Source organism: Hypomesus transpacificus, chromosome 20, assembly GCF_021917145.1.
Source record: "Hypomesus transpacificus isolate Combined female chromosome 20, fHypTra1, whole genome shotgun sequence".
Lineage (NCBI taxonomy): Eukaryota > Metazoa > Chordata > Actinopteri > Osmeriformes > Osmeridae > Hypomesus > Hypomesus transpacificus.
The window spans coordinates 1782933-1798190 of record NC_061079.1 but is presented as its reverse complement, the minus strand read 5'-3'; the positions used below and the strand labels follow the sequence as shown (position 1 = coordinate 1798190).

Here is a 15258-nt window from a genome sequence, read left to right as displayed (position 1 = left end):
AACCTACAGTTGTAACAAATATTTAATGTCCTGATTTTAGCCTTATAAATAATTGATATGATATAGTGTTTTTTTTTTTTCAAACATCAGTGAAATACAGGACTTCTTACAAAATTGCATTATGGGGTTTTAGGCACCTCAATAGCTAAACCATGTAAAGAAACTTGGCAACCCTACAACTAAAGTGCGCCATTGCGCATGTACTCATAAGAACCGGCCTGGGGGAACAAATTCGTGAGCAACCACGCCGACTACGTGATTATTTGAGAAGGAAAAATAAAGGTAATTGTATATTTTAAAGCAATTTGGTTATATTCAATTTGGTGGGCTACGCTATTGTAAGGATGCATAACCCAATAAATACATACACGAATGTATGTTTCTTTGCCAAACCTCTTTTGTCTTAAGTAATGTATTCAGGAGAGGCCTGCGCCTTTGTCTGCGTGCGGCTATGCTTGGTCAGGATAGCCAGCTAGCTGCTGTCTTATCGTTTCAGACAAACAATGAATGAGACATATTAGAAAGTCAACTAATATCATTGCGGTTTTATCGATTCTAATTTGGCAGTTTAACTTAAAATTGATTTGAATTAATTTTATTGATCTTACTTTAATCTGATTGTTTTACTAGGTAGCTAGCTTAGTTAGCTGTAGCTATGCGTAGACTTTGAAATGGCGCCTGGTCTGGTTGCGTTAGCCAGACTTCATTGCTTTTACGCACGCCTTTTTTGTTCCGACAGAAACGTGTTAATTAACTGTCCAGTTTGTGTTCCATGAATGTTGAAATATAACCTAAGAGCCTCAGAAGGCACTTTTTTTTGCAAAACCAATCTTACCAGCGTGTGTGCGTGTGTGTGTGTGTTAGGGCTGACCAACCATGGCTGACGGTGAAGGATACGTGGTGAGAGTGCGCGGCCTGCCGTGGTCCTGCGCCGTAGACGAGGTGTCACGGTTTTTCTCAGGTGGGTTGACCGGGCTTTCACAGCACACGAGGCCCTAGCCGAGGCCTTGTTGCGAAATTGCTAATATATTCAGATGTAGTTGCAGTAAACCGTTCAATGCTCTCGGTTCTCCAGATTGTAAAGTTGCAAACAATGGGACAAGCATCCACTTCACCTACACACGGGAGGGGCGGCCAAGCGGGGAGGCGTTTGTGGAGCTGGAGACCGAGGAAGACCTGAAGATCGCAGTTAAGAAGGACAGAGAGACCCTGGGACATAGATATGTGGAAGGTACAGGTCACTGTGTTTGTGTGGGAGGGAAGGGCATGTTTTAAGTTTGTCCTACACACTTTGATGTTGTGGTTTATATATAAATCCTGTATTTGCTGTGTGTGACAGTCTTCAAGTCCAACAACGTGGAGATGGACTGGGTGATGAAGCACACAGGCCCCAACTGCCCAGAGACAGAGGGGGACGGCCTGGTTCGCCTGCGAGGCCTGCCCTTCGGCTGCAGCAAGGAGGAGATCGTCCAGTTCTTCTCAGGTAATTTCTCCCTCCTCACCATGCTCCTTTGCGCTCCTCCTCAACACCACTCTGCTGTAAGCAGACGTAGACACAGGTTCGTAGGGTGGAGAGGTCAACACAGACTACTCTTGAATAGTATCAGGGTATATTATCTGTGAACTCTTGATTATGAGGGATGGCTAGCAGTTATCCTATTTCTAACTGTAAATATTGTTGGAAAACAGATCGACAAATGGATATCAGTTCAACGTTCAGACCAACTTTTTATTTTTGACTCAATCTAAACAAATTTGACTCGGTTTACTGTAAGATACCCAGTTATGCATCTTTAATGCTTCTATTCATCTTAATAAAATCATGCTATATTCCCACATCAGTAAAAAAATAAAACATTCCACACTTTTTTTCTGGTAAGCTGTTTAGAAAACATGCTCTTGACCTGTTTTTTATTTAATTTAAAAAAAAACTTTTTTAATTAATTTTTTAAAGAGAAGAGTGGAGTGTTTGTAACGTGAAGTGACATCATGTGGGCATGTGATTTAATGTGTCCCCCGCTGGGGTTATCTGTCCTTGGGTTGAAGGGTTGGAAATCGTGCCAAATGGGATAACATTGCCGGTGGACTTCCAGGGGAGGAGTACGGGGGAGGCCTTCGTGCAGTTTTCTTCACAGGATATAGCTGAAAAGGCTCTAAAGAAACACAAGGAAAGAATAGGGCACAGGTGGGGATGGATGGTTGGCTGGCTTCAAGCTGCTTTTCAGATATCATTGGTACTGATTGATTGATTTTCTGATTTGATTGATTCACCACTTTCAAATGATCACAAAACCAGTGTCTGATCTGTTACTGTGGTAACCGTTTGCCAGGCTCTGACCATCTCTGTACATGATACCAGGACATGCATCATACATGTAGCTATCGCACACTACCAGAACATGCATCACACATGTAACTAGCGCACACTACCAGGACATGCATTATACATGTAGCTAGCTCACGCTACCCGTACATGCATCATACATGTAGCTAGCACAAGCTTCCAGGACATGCATTATACATGTAGCTAGCACACGCTACCAGGACATGCATCACACATGTAGATGGCACACACTACCAGAACACGCATCACACGTAGATGGCTCAAGCTACCAGGACACACATCATACATGTAGCTAACACACTACCAGGACATGCATTATACATGTAGCTAGCACACATCAGGTCATTGTGGCCTTCAGCCCTGGTAGAGTCCTCAGATATCTCTTTTAGTGGGCAGTAGTGCTGAGGGACTTCCTGGTTGTAAAAGGAAGCTATGGGTATACTTGTCCAAAGAAGTCCAGAAAAGCCTATGAACTTCATAACCAAAATGATCAGATTTTAAGTGTTTCTTTTACAGACACTATTGTACATTATTCCGCCTAAAACAAGCACTTACATTTTGCAAATCGGGCATCTAGTTATATAAATTCCCTGTGGAAGGCAAAAAGCAGTGTCTGTAGTGTGGAGGTACCATAACACCAGACATCTCTCAGCACTACACCCCAGCCGGCTGTCATAGAGGAGCCCCAGAACCAGTCTTCCTTGGACCATGGAACCAGCTGCCTGCCCCTGTGTCTGCCTGCCTGACCCAAGGAAAGCTCTCTGGCTGGGCTCAACATTGGCCCCCCTAACCAGCCCATCTCTGGCTCCTATAACCTCCACACAAAGTTGTTCACCAGTCCTGCACTGTGTATGTGCCTGGATCGTTTAGTGTAGTTGTCTTGGCTACGGCCACGTTGTCCTAGCACACCTGGGGCTCTGTAACCTCCAAGCAGTTGGGCCCGTCTGAGCACTCCCAGTCCCAGCTACCATCATGATCACCACGAGGCAGCACTTAGCCAGGCTAGCAGAAACCCAGATGGCCATGCATGGCTGTAGGACCCCCATGCTACAGTCATAGCTGTCCTTAGCCCTGCCCATATCCATCACAGACACACACCCCCGTAGTGGTCTACCCCCGCCATACAGGGGCCCTGTCTGATGCGCGTGTGTGCCTGTAGGTACATAGAGATATTCAAGAGCAGCCGTGCAGAGGTCAGGACCAACTACGAGCCCCCCAGGAAGCCCATGGGCATGCAACGCCCGGGGCCCTACGACCGGCCCGGGGGCGGCGGGGGCCGCGGCTACAACGGCATGGGGGGCCGCGGGGGCTCGTTCGATCGTATGCGCCGGGGCGGCTACGGAGGAGGTGAGAACGGTGAGGATAGACAGCCCGCCGTGATCGGTCTCCTCCCCTGGGTGACTTTGTCTCCTCCATCTGCCTCTCCCTCCCTCTCTTTGCTTGTCCCTCCCTCTGTCTCCATCTCTCTTGCCGTTTCTCTCCCCCACCCCCCCCCCCCCCCCCCTTCATCTATCTCTTCCTCCCTCCATTTCTCTTCCTCCCCCATTCCATCTCTCTTCCCTCTCCCTCCATCTCTGCCGTGCTGACGTGTCTGTCTGGTCCCCAGGGGGCTCTGATCGCTATGGCGACGGGGGCTCCAGCTTCCAGAGCACGACAGGCCACTGCGTTCACATGAGGGGTCTGCCGTACCGTGCCACAGAGACTGACATCTACAGCGTGAGTCCTGCCACACGCACGCGCGCGCACACACTGTAGCTCAACGGTAGAGCATTTGATTTTAGAGGGCGCAGGCTCAGATCCACGTCCCTGTATTGTGCATCGCTTTGGAGTGTCTGCTAAATAATAATAATAATTACTATTACTCATCTACATACTATAGATGCTTCAGTCAATGTAATATCATCTGGCATCGCCCAGAAATACTCCTGACTGTGTGTGTGCGTAGTTCTTCTCTCCTCTGAACCCGGTGCGTGTGCACATTGAGGTGGGGCCGGACGGCAGGGTGACGGGGGAGGCAGATGTGGAGTTTGCCACCCACGAGGACGCCGTGGCCGCCATGTCTAAAGACAAGGCCAACATGCGTGAGTCCTGAACGTCTGCCCCGACCGTCTCTTTCTCTCTATTCTCTTTGGTCAAGAGAGTAGAGACTGTCTGTCCCTCTCCATCAGTATGTCCCCCTCCGTCTGTCTCCGTCCGTCTGTCTGTCTCCCTCTCTCTGTCTGTCTGTATCCATCTGTCCCTCTGTCTGTCCCCCTCCATCTGTCTGTCTCTGCCTGTCTGTCTCCCTCCTTTTGTCTCCGTCTGTCTCCCTCCCGCTCTCTGTCTCCCTGTCTGTCTGTCCGCCTCCCTCTGTGTCTGTCCCTTAGCTCTTCTACCTCAGAGCGGGCCAGTATGGAGCTTTTATAGCATGGCCCTGAGCACCTGTTTGACATCACCTCTTCTCTCCCTCCAGAGCACCGCTACGTGGAGCTGTTCCTCAACTCGACATCGGGAGGCAGCAACGGCGGCTACGGAGGTCAGATGATGGGGTCCATGGGTGAGGCCTCACCCACCCATCCACACAAGTACACAGGCCCCCAAGGGCATTCCCCTTCCTGGTTAAGTGAGCGTCTGACTGACAGTGCTCCTTGTTCCCCAGGTAACCAGTCTTCGTACGGGGGTAGCCAGCAGATGGGCGGGGGCTACTCTGGAGGCTACAGCAGCAGCTCCAGCATGGGGGGCTACAACGATTACAGTGAGTCTCAGCTCTACCACCCAGTCACCCATGTCACACTGGCTCACGTAGTCCACAAACTGGAGTTGCGGCCAAACTTTTTTGCCAGCGCAATGTGTAGCCTATTGAAAAGTAATGTTTTCGTATTGCTTCAGATTCCTCACTACATAAAATGTGGTTGTCATTACAGTTTACTTAAGTGTTCTAAATTAAATAAGCCTCATACGGTCTGCGAAAAATAATTATAGCCAGGCAAATGAGGCAATAATGATTTTAAAAGTATGAAGCACATATTGTTAACAACCAAAATAAGTGCCAAAGGGAAGAACCATAAGAGCATGTATTTAAACAAGTTACAATTAAACTGTATGAATCGCTATAAGTGCAAGTGTACCTGTAGAAAAGCAAGCAACAGTAAAAAAATAAATTCACAGCGAGTACAACAATTTAAATCAGTTACTGTACCACAAACCAACAAGAGCAACAAGTCTCTAAGCAAGAGTCATTGTGATCCTTGAGGAAACTAACATTGGGCCCAGCAAACCATTCCTAAGTACCGTTGTACTCCTGGAACAAGTGCGTCTTGAGCCTTTTCTTGAAGGTGGAGAGTGTGCAGTGTACAGCCACTACGAGTGGTCCCACAATGAGCTTTCCTTAGGACGTGCCATTTCTGTGTCTAGCTTGAAATGCTATGAGGAGGAGAGAGGTGGGGCTAACCGCCATTGCAAGCCATGATGTGACTTGAGGGGAAAACCAATATCTCGCTCGCACGGTCATAGCTCATTTTCTTATTGGTGGACCAAATTCTCTGAAGATTTTTTTTATCCGAGCATTTGAGTTTAAATTCTCAAAGGCGGAGAAAAACACGCAGGGCTTGGTTTACACCTATCAACATTTCTGACACTGGGGGACCAAATGCAGGCTAGGGGAACTCGGGTTAATGTTAAATAACTTCATAAAAGTGACATTTTCATGCCATGGACCTTGAGTGCACATCTGTATGCAATACAAGTTCATTATTGTTTATTATTATCCAGAGTGGCTTACTATAAATAATTTGTGCGACCAAATCATGTTTAGCACCAGTAACTGAAAGTTAGTAGCGCTAGTGCAGTGGTCACCAACCTTTTTAGGCCAAAGATCACCGACCTTTGCCTTGGTGACCCGAAGATCTACCTATTGAGGCGTTGAGAGACAGAACAGACTCCAGACTGAACTTACAACTTAACTTTATATTTGGCCTTCAGTGTTTCCCACAGATTAGAAATCTAATTGTGGCGGGGAGTGGTGGGGGTTGTCAGACGGGGGGGGGGGGGGTCGTAATTATTCCTTCGTTAATAATTCGTTACACAGTTAATTTGTTAATAATTTTTACATTAAATATTAATCCAAAATGATTCACACCTTCACAAATGAACAACAACTAACATATAATTTCTGCATTATGCATGTAGCAACGCTAGTGCTAAACAACTATTTAACTGGTCGGCTCCATGACGCCGAGTAAGTAGCTAGCTCTTGAGACTTCTCACCAAAAGAACGAAGGGGAAACTTCGAGTACTAAATGTAAATGTGAGTAAGGTACCTAGCGAAAAGTAGCCGCAACTTTCCTCGACTTTTAGCCACGGCACTAATGCTGAAGGCTCGCTGATATAGCTGTCGGTCTTACTAGAACGGCATATGTACTGTATGCATTGTTGCTAACGTGTGCTGATGTTGTGACTGTGTGCATATGTGGGAAAGACGCATCAGTAACAGAGAGACGGAGGGAGAGCAGGGGAAAGGAAATGCAGCTGAACGAATACGCTGCATGTTTTAACCTAAATAGAAAGTAAAAAAAAAAAAAAACGAAACGCAATGTGTGGCGGCCGGTGTTGATTCTGTGGCGCACCGCCACAAATTAGTCTATGTGTGGGAAACACTGGCCTTATTGTAATTGAATGAAATCAAACACTTTGTGAACAATATGAACAAGAAAAAACACCTTTGCAATGAGCAGGCTGGATATGAACGGTTTTATTTATAAACTGAAGTTACAACACAACACTGACAAATTTCTCATGTGACAAGTCAGTGTGATGGCTGTGACTGAACACTGTCTGTGAGTGCCTTGTAGTTTGGCTCATAAGCAGAGACAGCCAGTCTGAGGCAGTCTGTGAGGTGTCTGTCAGTAAGCCGGCTCCTGTACTTGGATTTGGTGATTTTCATCTGTGAAAATGCCATTTCACAGAGGTAGGTCGATCCAAAGTAGGCACTCACTTTTAGTGCACATGCACTGAGGAGAGGAAACTTCTCTCGGCTGACAAGTCCCCAAAAGTCACTGTCCCTTGACCTGGCTTTCAGCTCAATGTCATTTTGCAAATCAAGCATCTCCATGTCCACTCCACTTGGCAAAGCAAATGCTTTCTCGAATTGGTCTGCAACCTCCTCTGTATTAATAGGCAGGAATGGGTCTGAAAGAAATGCAGCAATATCCTTCATGATTTCTAACTCACCAAAACGTCGACTGAACTCCGCTGCCAGTTTGTCCAGGTGCACACAGTACTGCTCAGGGTGAAAGTCAGAAGAGTCTTTGATGGACTGTGACATTTTTTCCAGGTTTGTAAAGTGTCAGCGTCCCTTTCCTCAGATTCGTGGTCCAGACACAGAGTTTGGCCTTGAACGCATTCACTGCGCTGATCATGTGGAGGAGGTGCCGGTCTTTTCCCTGGAGTTCGTGGTTGAGCGAGTTCAGTTTTCCGGTTAGGTCCGTCAGAAACCCCAGGTCCAGTAGCCACGCATCCGTTGAAAGTTCCTCGTGCTCCTCGTTCCTTTTCGACAGAAACGTCTTAATCTCAGGCAGCAAGTCAACAAATCGCTGCAGCACTTTTCCGCGACTCAACCACCTGACATCAGCATGCAGAAGCAGGTCTCCATACGCCGAATCGAGCTCATCCAATAACGCCTTGAATAAGCGATGCTGAAGCGCTTTTGCTCGAATCGAGTTTACCACTTTGACCACCAGTGACATGACATGAGAAAAGTCCACAACTTTCCCAGCCAAGGCTTGCTGATGAATCACACAGTGATACTTCATGAAGTCGGGGAAATCCGGATCATTACGGCACAGTGCTATAAAACCAGCGTGCACACCGCACATTGCCGGTGCCCCATCGGTAGTGATTGCCACCAGTTTCTGAATGGGGATGTTCTTTTCACGGACATAGCTTTTAAAAACTTTGTAAATATCCTCACCTCTCGTTCTCTCTTTTAATTGGAGAAGAGTGAGGAAGTCCTCCTTTGTTGTAAAGTCCTGGAAAGCCATTCTGACAAATACAACAAGCTGAGCCGTGTCCATTACATCCAGCGATTCATCAAACTGCAGTGAAAAATATTCACAGAGTGACAAGTCCTCCAACACCTGTTGACCAACGTTATCCGACAGTAACTCGATCCTTCGTGTCACTGTTGTAGGACCAAGAGGCACAGCACGGAATGCAGCTTTTATGTCCTCTTTGTTTTTGAAGGTGCTGCAAACAGTCTCTGCGGTGACGGTCAATAGTTCCTTAAACAAATCCCCATCTGTAAAAGGTCTCTTGTGTTTAGCCAAAATGTGGCTAATACGAAATGACGCCTCAGTTGCAGCCTTACTTTGAGACGTAGGTTGTGAGAAAAGCGACTGTTGAGCCTTCAACTCCACTTTCAGCTCCTGAACTTTTTTGGCGCGGATTGCGCTCTTTGGTGGATAGCAGTCTTTGAATTTCGGATGGTTAGTGTTGTGGTGCCGCTCCAAATTCCCTCGCTTAGACAGTGCCTGTGGCTGGTGGCACAACATACACACACTCTTGTCTTTTACCAAGGTAAAGATGAATTCCTCCTCCCATTCATGATGGAAACTGTAGTTTTTCGCCCTCTTTCGTGGTGCCTCTGCCATGCTTGCTAACACTATGTGGACAACACGGCCGGGTAAATAAACAAACCAACGGCAACCACGCCCACAGGTATCCTGGGATAGCAGGTCTCTCAAAGGTCGTCTTCGGGAAAAAACGCCCATTTATTCTGTCGGTGAATTGCTTTGCAACACGCACAGGCCAATATGCAAATCCAGGTACAAGAGAACGCGCGTTCAGTTTAAGAATCCTCCGCGTTCATGAATTAGTCGGAGATCAGTATTTCTGAAATTATTTTGGAGATCGACAGGGAAAGTCTCCGAGATCGACACGTCGATCGCGATCGACAGGTTGGCGACCTCTGCGCTAGTGCCACCAGTGGAAAATGTTAGTGTACAGCCCTGACATAACCGGCTCCCACGTCAACATGTTGTGTAAAGGTTCCAAATCTTTCTTGGACTATGGACCGGTATGCATATTTGATTTTTATTATATATTTGTAATATTTATGCGACCCGGTACCATGTCCATTCAGCCAACCCGCCCATGTAGGCTTCCAGTTGGGGTATCGTTGCAAATAGCTATTCTTTTTCCAGTCCTAAAAAATAAAATAATGAATGTGATGACTACAACAAAGCTGCAAACTAAGTTGAACCTTTCCAGTGACTAGTTTATGCCAACAAAATCATGTTTTAGCTGTCTGGAATCGGACTCATCAAATTTGTTTGCTTTTTATGAGCAATTTTTCGCTTAGCCACACAGTACCACACGGTACAAAAATCATGCTCACATTGCCACGTCATCGTCATTGCTACGTCTGTACGTATAATTTTAAAGAGTAATGGATGCATCGAACACAGATTAAACATTAACAACCTCTATAGATTCCTCACAAATTCCTTGAAATCATGCGACAGCCAAACTCTGGAAGCTGAAAGTTTTATTTTCAGCGGCCCGGCACCGGTCCAAGGCCCTGTCGTTGGGAACCCCTGGTGTAGATAATTTGTGCCTCTAGAGTGCGCTCTTGCTGCAGTTTTTACCTGTCCGTTCTTGGTGCGTGTGTGTGTCGCTGATCCTGACGTTGATATTCCTCTTTCCTGTCAGGTAACCAGAGCGGGATGAGCAGCAGTTACTACGGCAACAGCAGAGGCTCTGTGGGCATGAACGGCAGCATGAGTATGGGAGGGGGGTGGGGCATGTAGGGGCAACAAAGGGGGGGCGCCACAGGGGCTAAACAACTTCTGTAAAGCATTTTGGCTGGTGGGAGGGGGTAAGATGTTCTGTTTGGATAAGGTTACCAGTCTCAGTCTGTGGTTGGTCTGAGAGGAGAGGGGAGTGATTAAGTTTCCTGACCTTTGACACTGGAGTCAGTGTGTTATGTTGATGTTACTTGTTTTGTTTTTGTTTGTCAATCCAGTACATTACAGGGAGCAGCAGGGGTTATTTATTAACCCCCCTCCCCCACTTCTGAACAGGTAGAATTCATGCACCTGATTGACTGGATGGGGATTGGAGAATAAGCCAGGGGTGCTTTTTGTAAATATCATGTCAGTTTGTGAGACTCCTTCAGAGTCGGGGAACATTTTCAGCTTCTTGTTTTCTTTTTCTTTTGCTCTGTAAGTTCTGTATGCTTGGTATGAAGAAGGGTTTTTATAATGTGAAAGAGCATGTGAAAAAAGCATTTTTTAAATAAACGGATGTTTTGGTTGACCGACTACGAACTGTTAGTGTTTTAAAATCTCCTGTTGTAACAGTCGTATGACCCTGTCCCACAATCTTCGTTTCGATTCTGCTTACAGGTGTTCTAAATAAACTTGTTCACAGAACTCTGTCAATTTGTTTATTTACAGATGCTGCCAATGTTAAAATACAACATGTATATTTTGGCATTAGTGAGTAACAATTGACAGTAGTGCACAACATTTTTACCTGGTCTCCGTGAGGTGCAACATTCATTTCACACAGAACAAAGCTGCTATGGATTTTGAATTTTGTTTTGTATTTGTGCTTGTTTTTGTCTATGGTGAGTTTGTAACACCATAGTAATGTTTGACAAATGTATTTTTTATTCATAGTTGTTAAAGTAACATTAGCAGGGCTGAAGTTTTATAAGTTTGGCGCGAGATTCTGATACCTGTCAACGTTTGGGCAAAAATTGGGGGTGCTGGTGATTTGATTGGCTTTTTACTCTGTATAACTTGGGACAGTTCTCAGTATGCCTGCGCCTGCCAGTACAGGCACTGGCACGTACCACTCGCTCCACTGGCATATACCACTAGCTACAGTACAGTTTTGGTTCTTCTAACCGCTACTGTAACTTTTCTTGACATTAGTAAATAAATGGGGTGTCAGTTTACCTATTTTGGATTGGTTTCAAATTTAGCAAAAATCTGGAAAAATTATTCTATGAAAAATCTAGTAGTATGACCCAGGTTCGAGAATCGAACACAAATTATTGGGGGCGATAGTTTTGTAAATGTTGACTGGAGTTACTAAAATAAAAGGACCGGAAGAGCCAGGTGCCTAACCATAAATGCAATACCACCTACATCCGCCGGGGCCGTTGCTTCAAGCCGAGGGGCGAAGGGTCGGGGTCTGCTTCGCTTGCATCTTTCTCTGCCGCCATTAGGAACTACAACACAAACTAACGCACAAAATCAACGTCATCTTTCTCAGCCACTCCCTCTGTTTGCTGATTGGACAGGTAGAAAGTTAACCGTAGACATCTGACTTGCGTACCCCAAGCCCAGACACAGTACAAAAGCAAAAGCTAAATTGAGCGGAAGTACGTAGGAGGGCAGAACCTGGCTAAGCTTTCATTGCAGTCTAAAGAAATCGCCAATGGTAGAAGGCAAGCCGACTGAACCATGTGATACTTTGGACAATGTTCTGCGGGGAAACCTTGGGTCTTGCCATTCATGGGGATTTTACTTTGACACGTATCACCCTTTCATGGAAACGGTATTCCCTGATGGCAGTGGCATCTTTCAGCAGGATAATGCCTCCTGCCACAAAGCACAAATGTTCAGGAATGGTTTGAGAAACACAACAAGTTCAAGGTCTTGACTTGACCTCCAAACTGCCCAGATCTCTAATCAATTTAACATCTCAGGTAGGCTGTGCTGATCCATGGAGACCCACATCATAACATACATGACTTAAAGGATCTGCTGCTAACATCTTGGTGCCAGATACCATAGCACTCAGAAAATGTGATTTCTCTAAGATCCTACAATGATAATTGTTTTGTTTTTTGGGTTCAGACACTGTGATACTAGCAAAGGCTCTCTGAGGCATGAAGGTCAGAGGACAGTGTTTATAGTGAATAGAGAAAAAACTAAGATTACATGCAACCAAAAGGTGGTTGTTATTATAGTTAGGCAGATACTACATCATAAAACTATGACCATCATCAGAACACAGAAGTTTACAATAGGAAGACGCATATGAATAATAAGACTTCACAACCTAGAATATATGAACGAATGATAAGGCAATTAGCTGATCCACTGATGGTGATTAACTAATATGTTTTCTGCCACAAAATATACTTGAATCATTAATTTTCCTTGTGTTTGCGCATGTGTGTGTACCTGCATGCGTGTGTAGATGCCTGGTGGGGTATTCAGGCGAGTGCTGTCACCTGTTCATCCTGCCAGTGAACAGGTCTGAGGGGGGCTCCAGGACCACACTGGGCCTAGCCCTGGGGGCCCTGGAGTTCTCCCTCCTCTGCCTGACTATCATCAGCCTCCTGCTTGCTCTCAGGTACCCCCCTTCAAACTTAAAAAAGGGGGGGGGGCATAGAGAAGGAGTAGGAGGAGATACCAGGAGATAGCCAAAGACAAGGTTAGTGAGAGCACAGCACACCATAACACAACACACCACAACACACCATAACACACCATGCCACAAAACACCACAGCATGCCACAACACACCACAACACACCATGCCACAACGCAACACACCATGCCACAACACACCATAACACACCACAACACACCATGCCATAACACACCACAACACACCATGCCACAACACATCATGCCACAACACACACCCCAACACACCATACCATACACAACAGAACACACACAATACAACAGAACACAACAAAATCCAGCCCAGAAAAGCTGTGACCTCCTACCCAGTGCTCTATTTCAACCTTTTCTATTTTCTACCTCGCCTTGCCTCCACAGGAAATGCTGTAAGCCCCGGGAGGAAGTCACTGTGTCAGAAAGAGGATATGTCCGCCTGAATAGGACACCTGGCAGGCTAAATAAACATCCCGGTAGACTTCCCTACATCTGCCAGGAGGTCATTTTGGACCAGAGACAGATTTAACCTGTCAAGCAGGGCAGGTTCTAGGATGGGCATTTAGAGTAAGCTAACGCAAAATGTCTGTCTGTTATTTAAGAACTTCGGTTGGCAGTATTACATTTAAGGTGGACCCAGCAAAAACCTGTATCCTGTAATTCTGGGTTAAATACTGATTCCCAATTCTCTGTCTTGCCCCTTAACCCTTCCCCTTAGTTTTGCGTGTTCATGTGAGAGTAAGGGCTAAATATCCTTTGATACACACTTTGCGCACATCACACCAGTTTTAAAATCCCTGCACTGGTTACCTGTTAGTTGCAGGATAGATTTTAAGATTATTTTACAAGTAAATCACTCTATAGTCATGCGCCTGAATATATTTCCAGCATGCTCTCAAGATACGCACCCAGTAGATCCCTGAGGTCTTCTGGCACTGAACTCTTAACAGTTTCAAGACAAGGCAAAGATATATGGAACAGTTTCAAGGCAAGACAAAGATATATGGAGAGGCAGCTTTTAGTGTTCATGCTCCCAGCTTTTGGAATACTTTACCAAAGAACTAAGAAAGGCTAAAACTTTAGAAACCTTTAAGCAAGATATTTAGACATACCTCTTTAATTTAGCCTATTATTCTTTTTGATATGTATTGTGGTAAAAATATATTTTTTAAATGTGGCATAGATTGGGATGTCGTAGTTTGCAATATCTCTTCACCATTTTGCTGAGTGGGATTTAAAAGACAACAGCATGGATAGATATGTTGTGGTCTGTCTCTTTGCTACTGCAGCTGAGCAGCAACTGGCTTTACAAGCCAATAGCATCTCCACTAGCTCTTTACTTTACATCTGCTGCATAATTTAGCTTTAAAAGCTTGCTGTTTAATGTCTCTTGTTTTCTACAGTGCTCAGCGTAAATGAGTACACCCCACCTTTAAAAAGTAACATTTTAAACAATATCTCAATGAACACAAAACAATTGTCCAAAATGTTGACAAGACTAAATGTAATATAACATCTGTTTAACTTATAACATGAAAGTCAAGTTAATAATTTAATTTAAATTACACATTTTTCAGTTTAACTCAAATTAGGATGATGCAAAAATGAGTACACCCCACAACAAGTAGACTACATCTAGTACTTTGTATGGCCTCCATGATTGTTAATGACAGCACCAAGTCTTCTAGGCATGGAATGAACAAGCCGGCGACATTTTGCAACATCATCTTTTTTCATTCTTCAAGAATGACCTCTTTTAGAAATTGGATGCTGGGTGGAGAGTGCTGGATGGAGGTGTTCGATTGGGTTCAAATCAGACATACTTGGCCACTGAATCACTTTGACCCTGTTCTTTTTCAGAAATCCAAAAGTGGCCTTAGATGTGTGTTTAGGATCATTGTCATGTTGGAAAAGTGCACGATGACCAAGGGCATGGAGTGATGGTAGCATCTTCTCTTTCAGTATAGAGCAGTACATCTGTGAATTCATGATGCCATTAATGAAATTCAGCTCCCTGACACCAGCAGCACTCATGCAGCCCTACATAAAGATACTGCCACCCCCATGTTTCACTGTAGGCACCATGCTTTTTTTCTTTGTATTCCTCACCTTTGCGACGCCATACAGTTTTGAAGCCATCAGTTCCAAAAACATTTATCTTGGTCTCATCACTCCAGAGTATTAGTCCCAGTAGTCTTCATCTGTCGAAAGATGAAAACTACTGGGACTATACTGCCGTGCGTTCATTGATATTGTTTAAAATGTTACTTTTCAAAGGGGGTGTACTCATTTACGCTGAGCACTGTATATTGCTGTTTGTGTCAGGTAATATAGATCCTTTTAGGAAGATTGGTCCAATATTTTCCAGTAGTTGCTTTTAAATTCTTAGTGTGTTTTGAAATGTATATACTCTTAAAGCAAATATATTCGCCTACCATTCATTACAAAATGCTGTACTTATTTTATTTATTCACATAATTTATTTTTTGTTTGTATAACATGTCATGTATCCTATGAT

At 44.9% G+C, this 15258-nt stretch overlaps 1 protein-coding gene across 4 annotated transcripts; it reads left to right on the top strand.

Moving 5' to 3' along the window:
- Positions 1-194: 194 nt before the first annotated feature.
- On the top strand, positions 195-10641 carry hnrnph1l (heterogeneous nuclear ribonucleoprotein H1, like). Of its 4 annotated transcripts, none has more exons than XM_047043245.1 (11): positions 195-282; positions 865-961; positions 1076-1231; positions 1340-1483; positions 2047-2185; positions 3504-3691; positions 3951-4060; positions 4290-4425; positions 4797-4880; positions 4983-5078; positions 10031-10641. In XM_047043245.1, exons 2-11 carry the CDS (start codon positions 877-879, stop codon positions 10126-10128), a joined length of 1236 nt encoding a protein of 411 aa, XP_046899201.1. In that variant the 5' UTR covers positions 195-282; positions 865-876; the 3' UTR covers positions 10129-10641. The 4 variants fall into 4 exon arrangements, with proteins under 4 accessions (XP_046899201.1, XP_046899202.1, XP_046899200.1 ...); XM_047043246.1 differs by having other exon boundaries at positions 3504-3700; positions 4797-4859; XM_047043244.1 differs by having other exon boundaries at positions 3504-3700.
- Positions 10642-15258: the final 4617 nt, after the last annotated feature.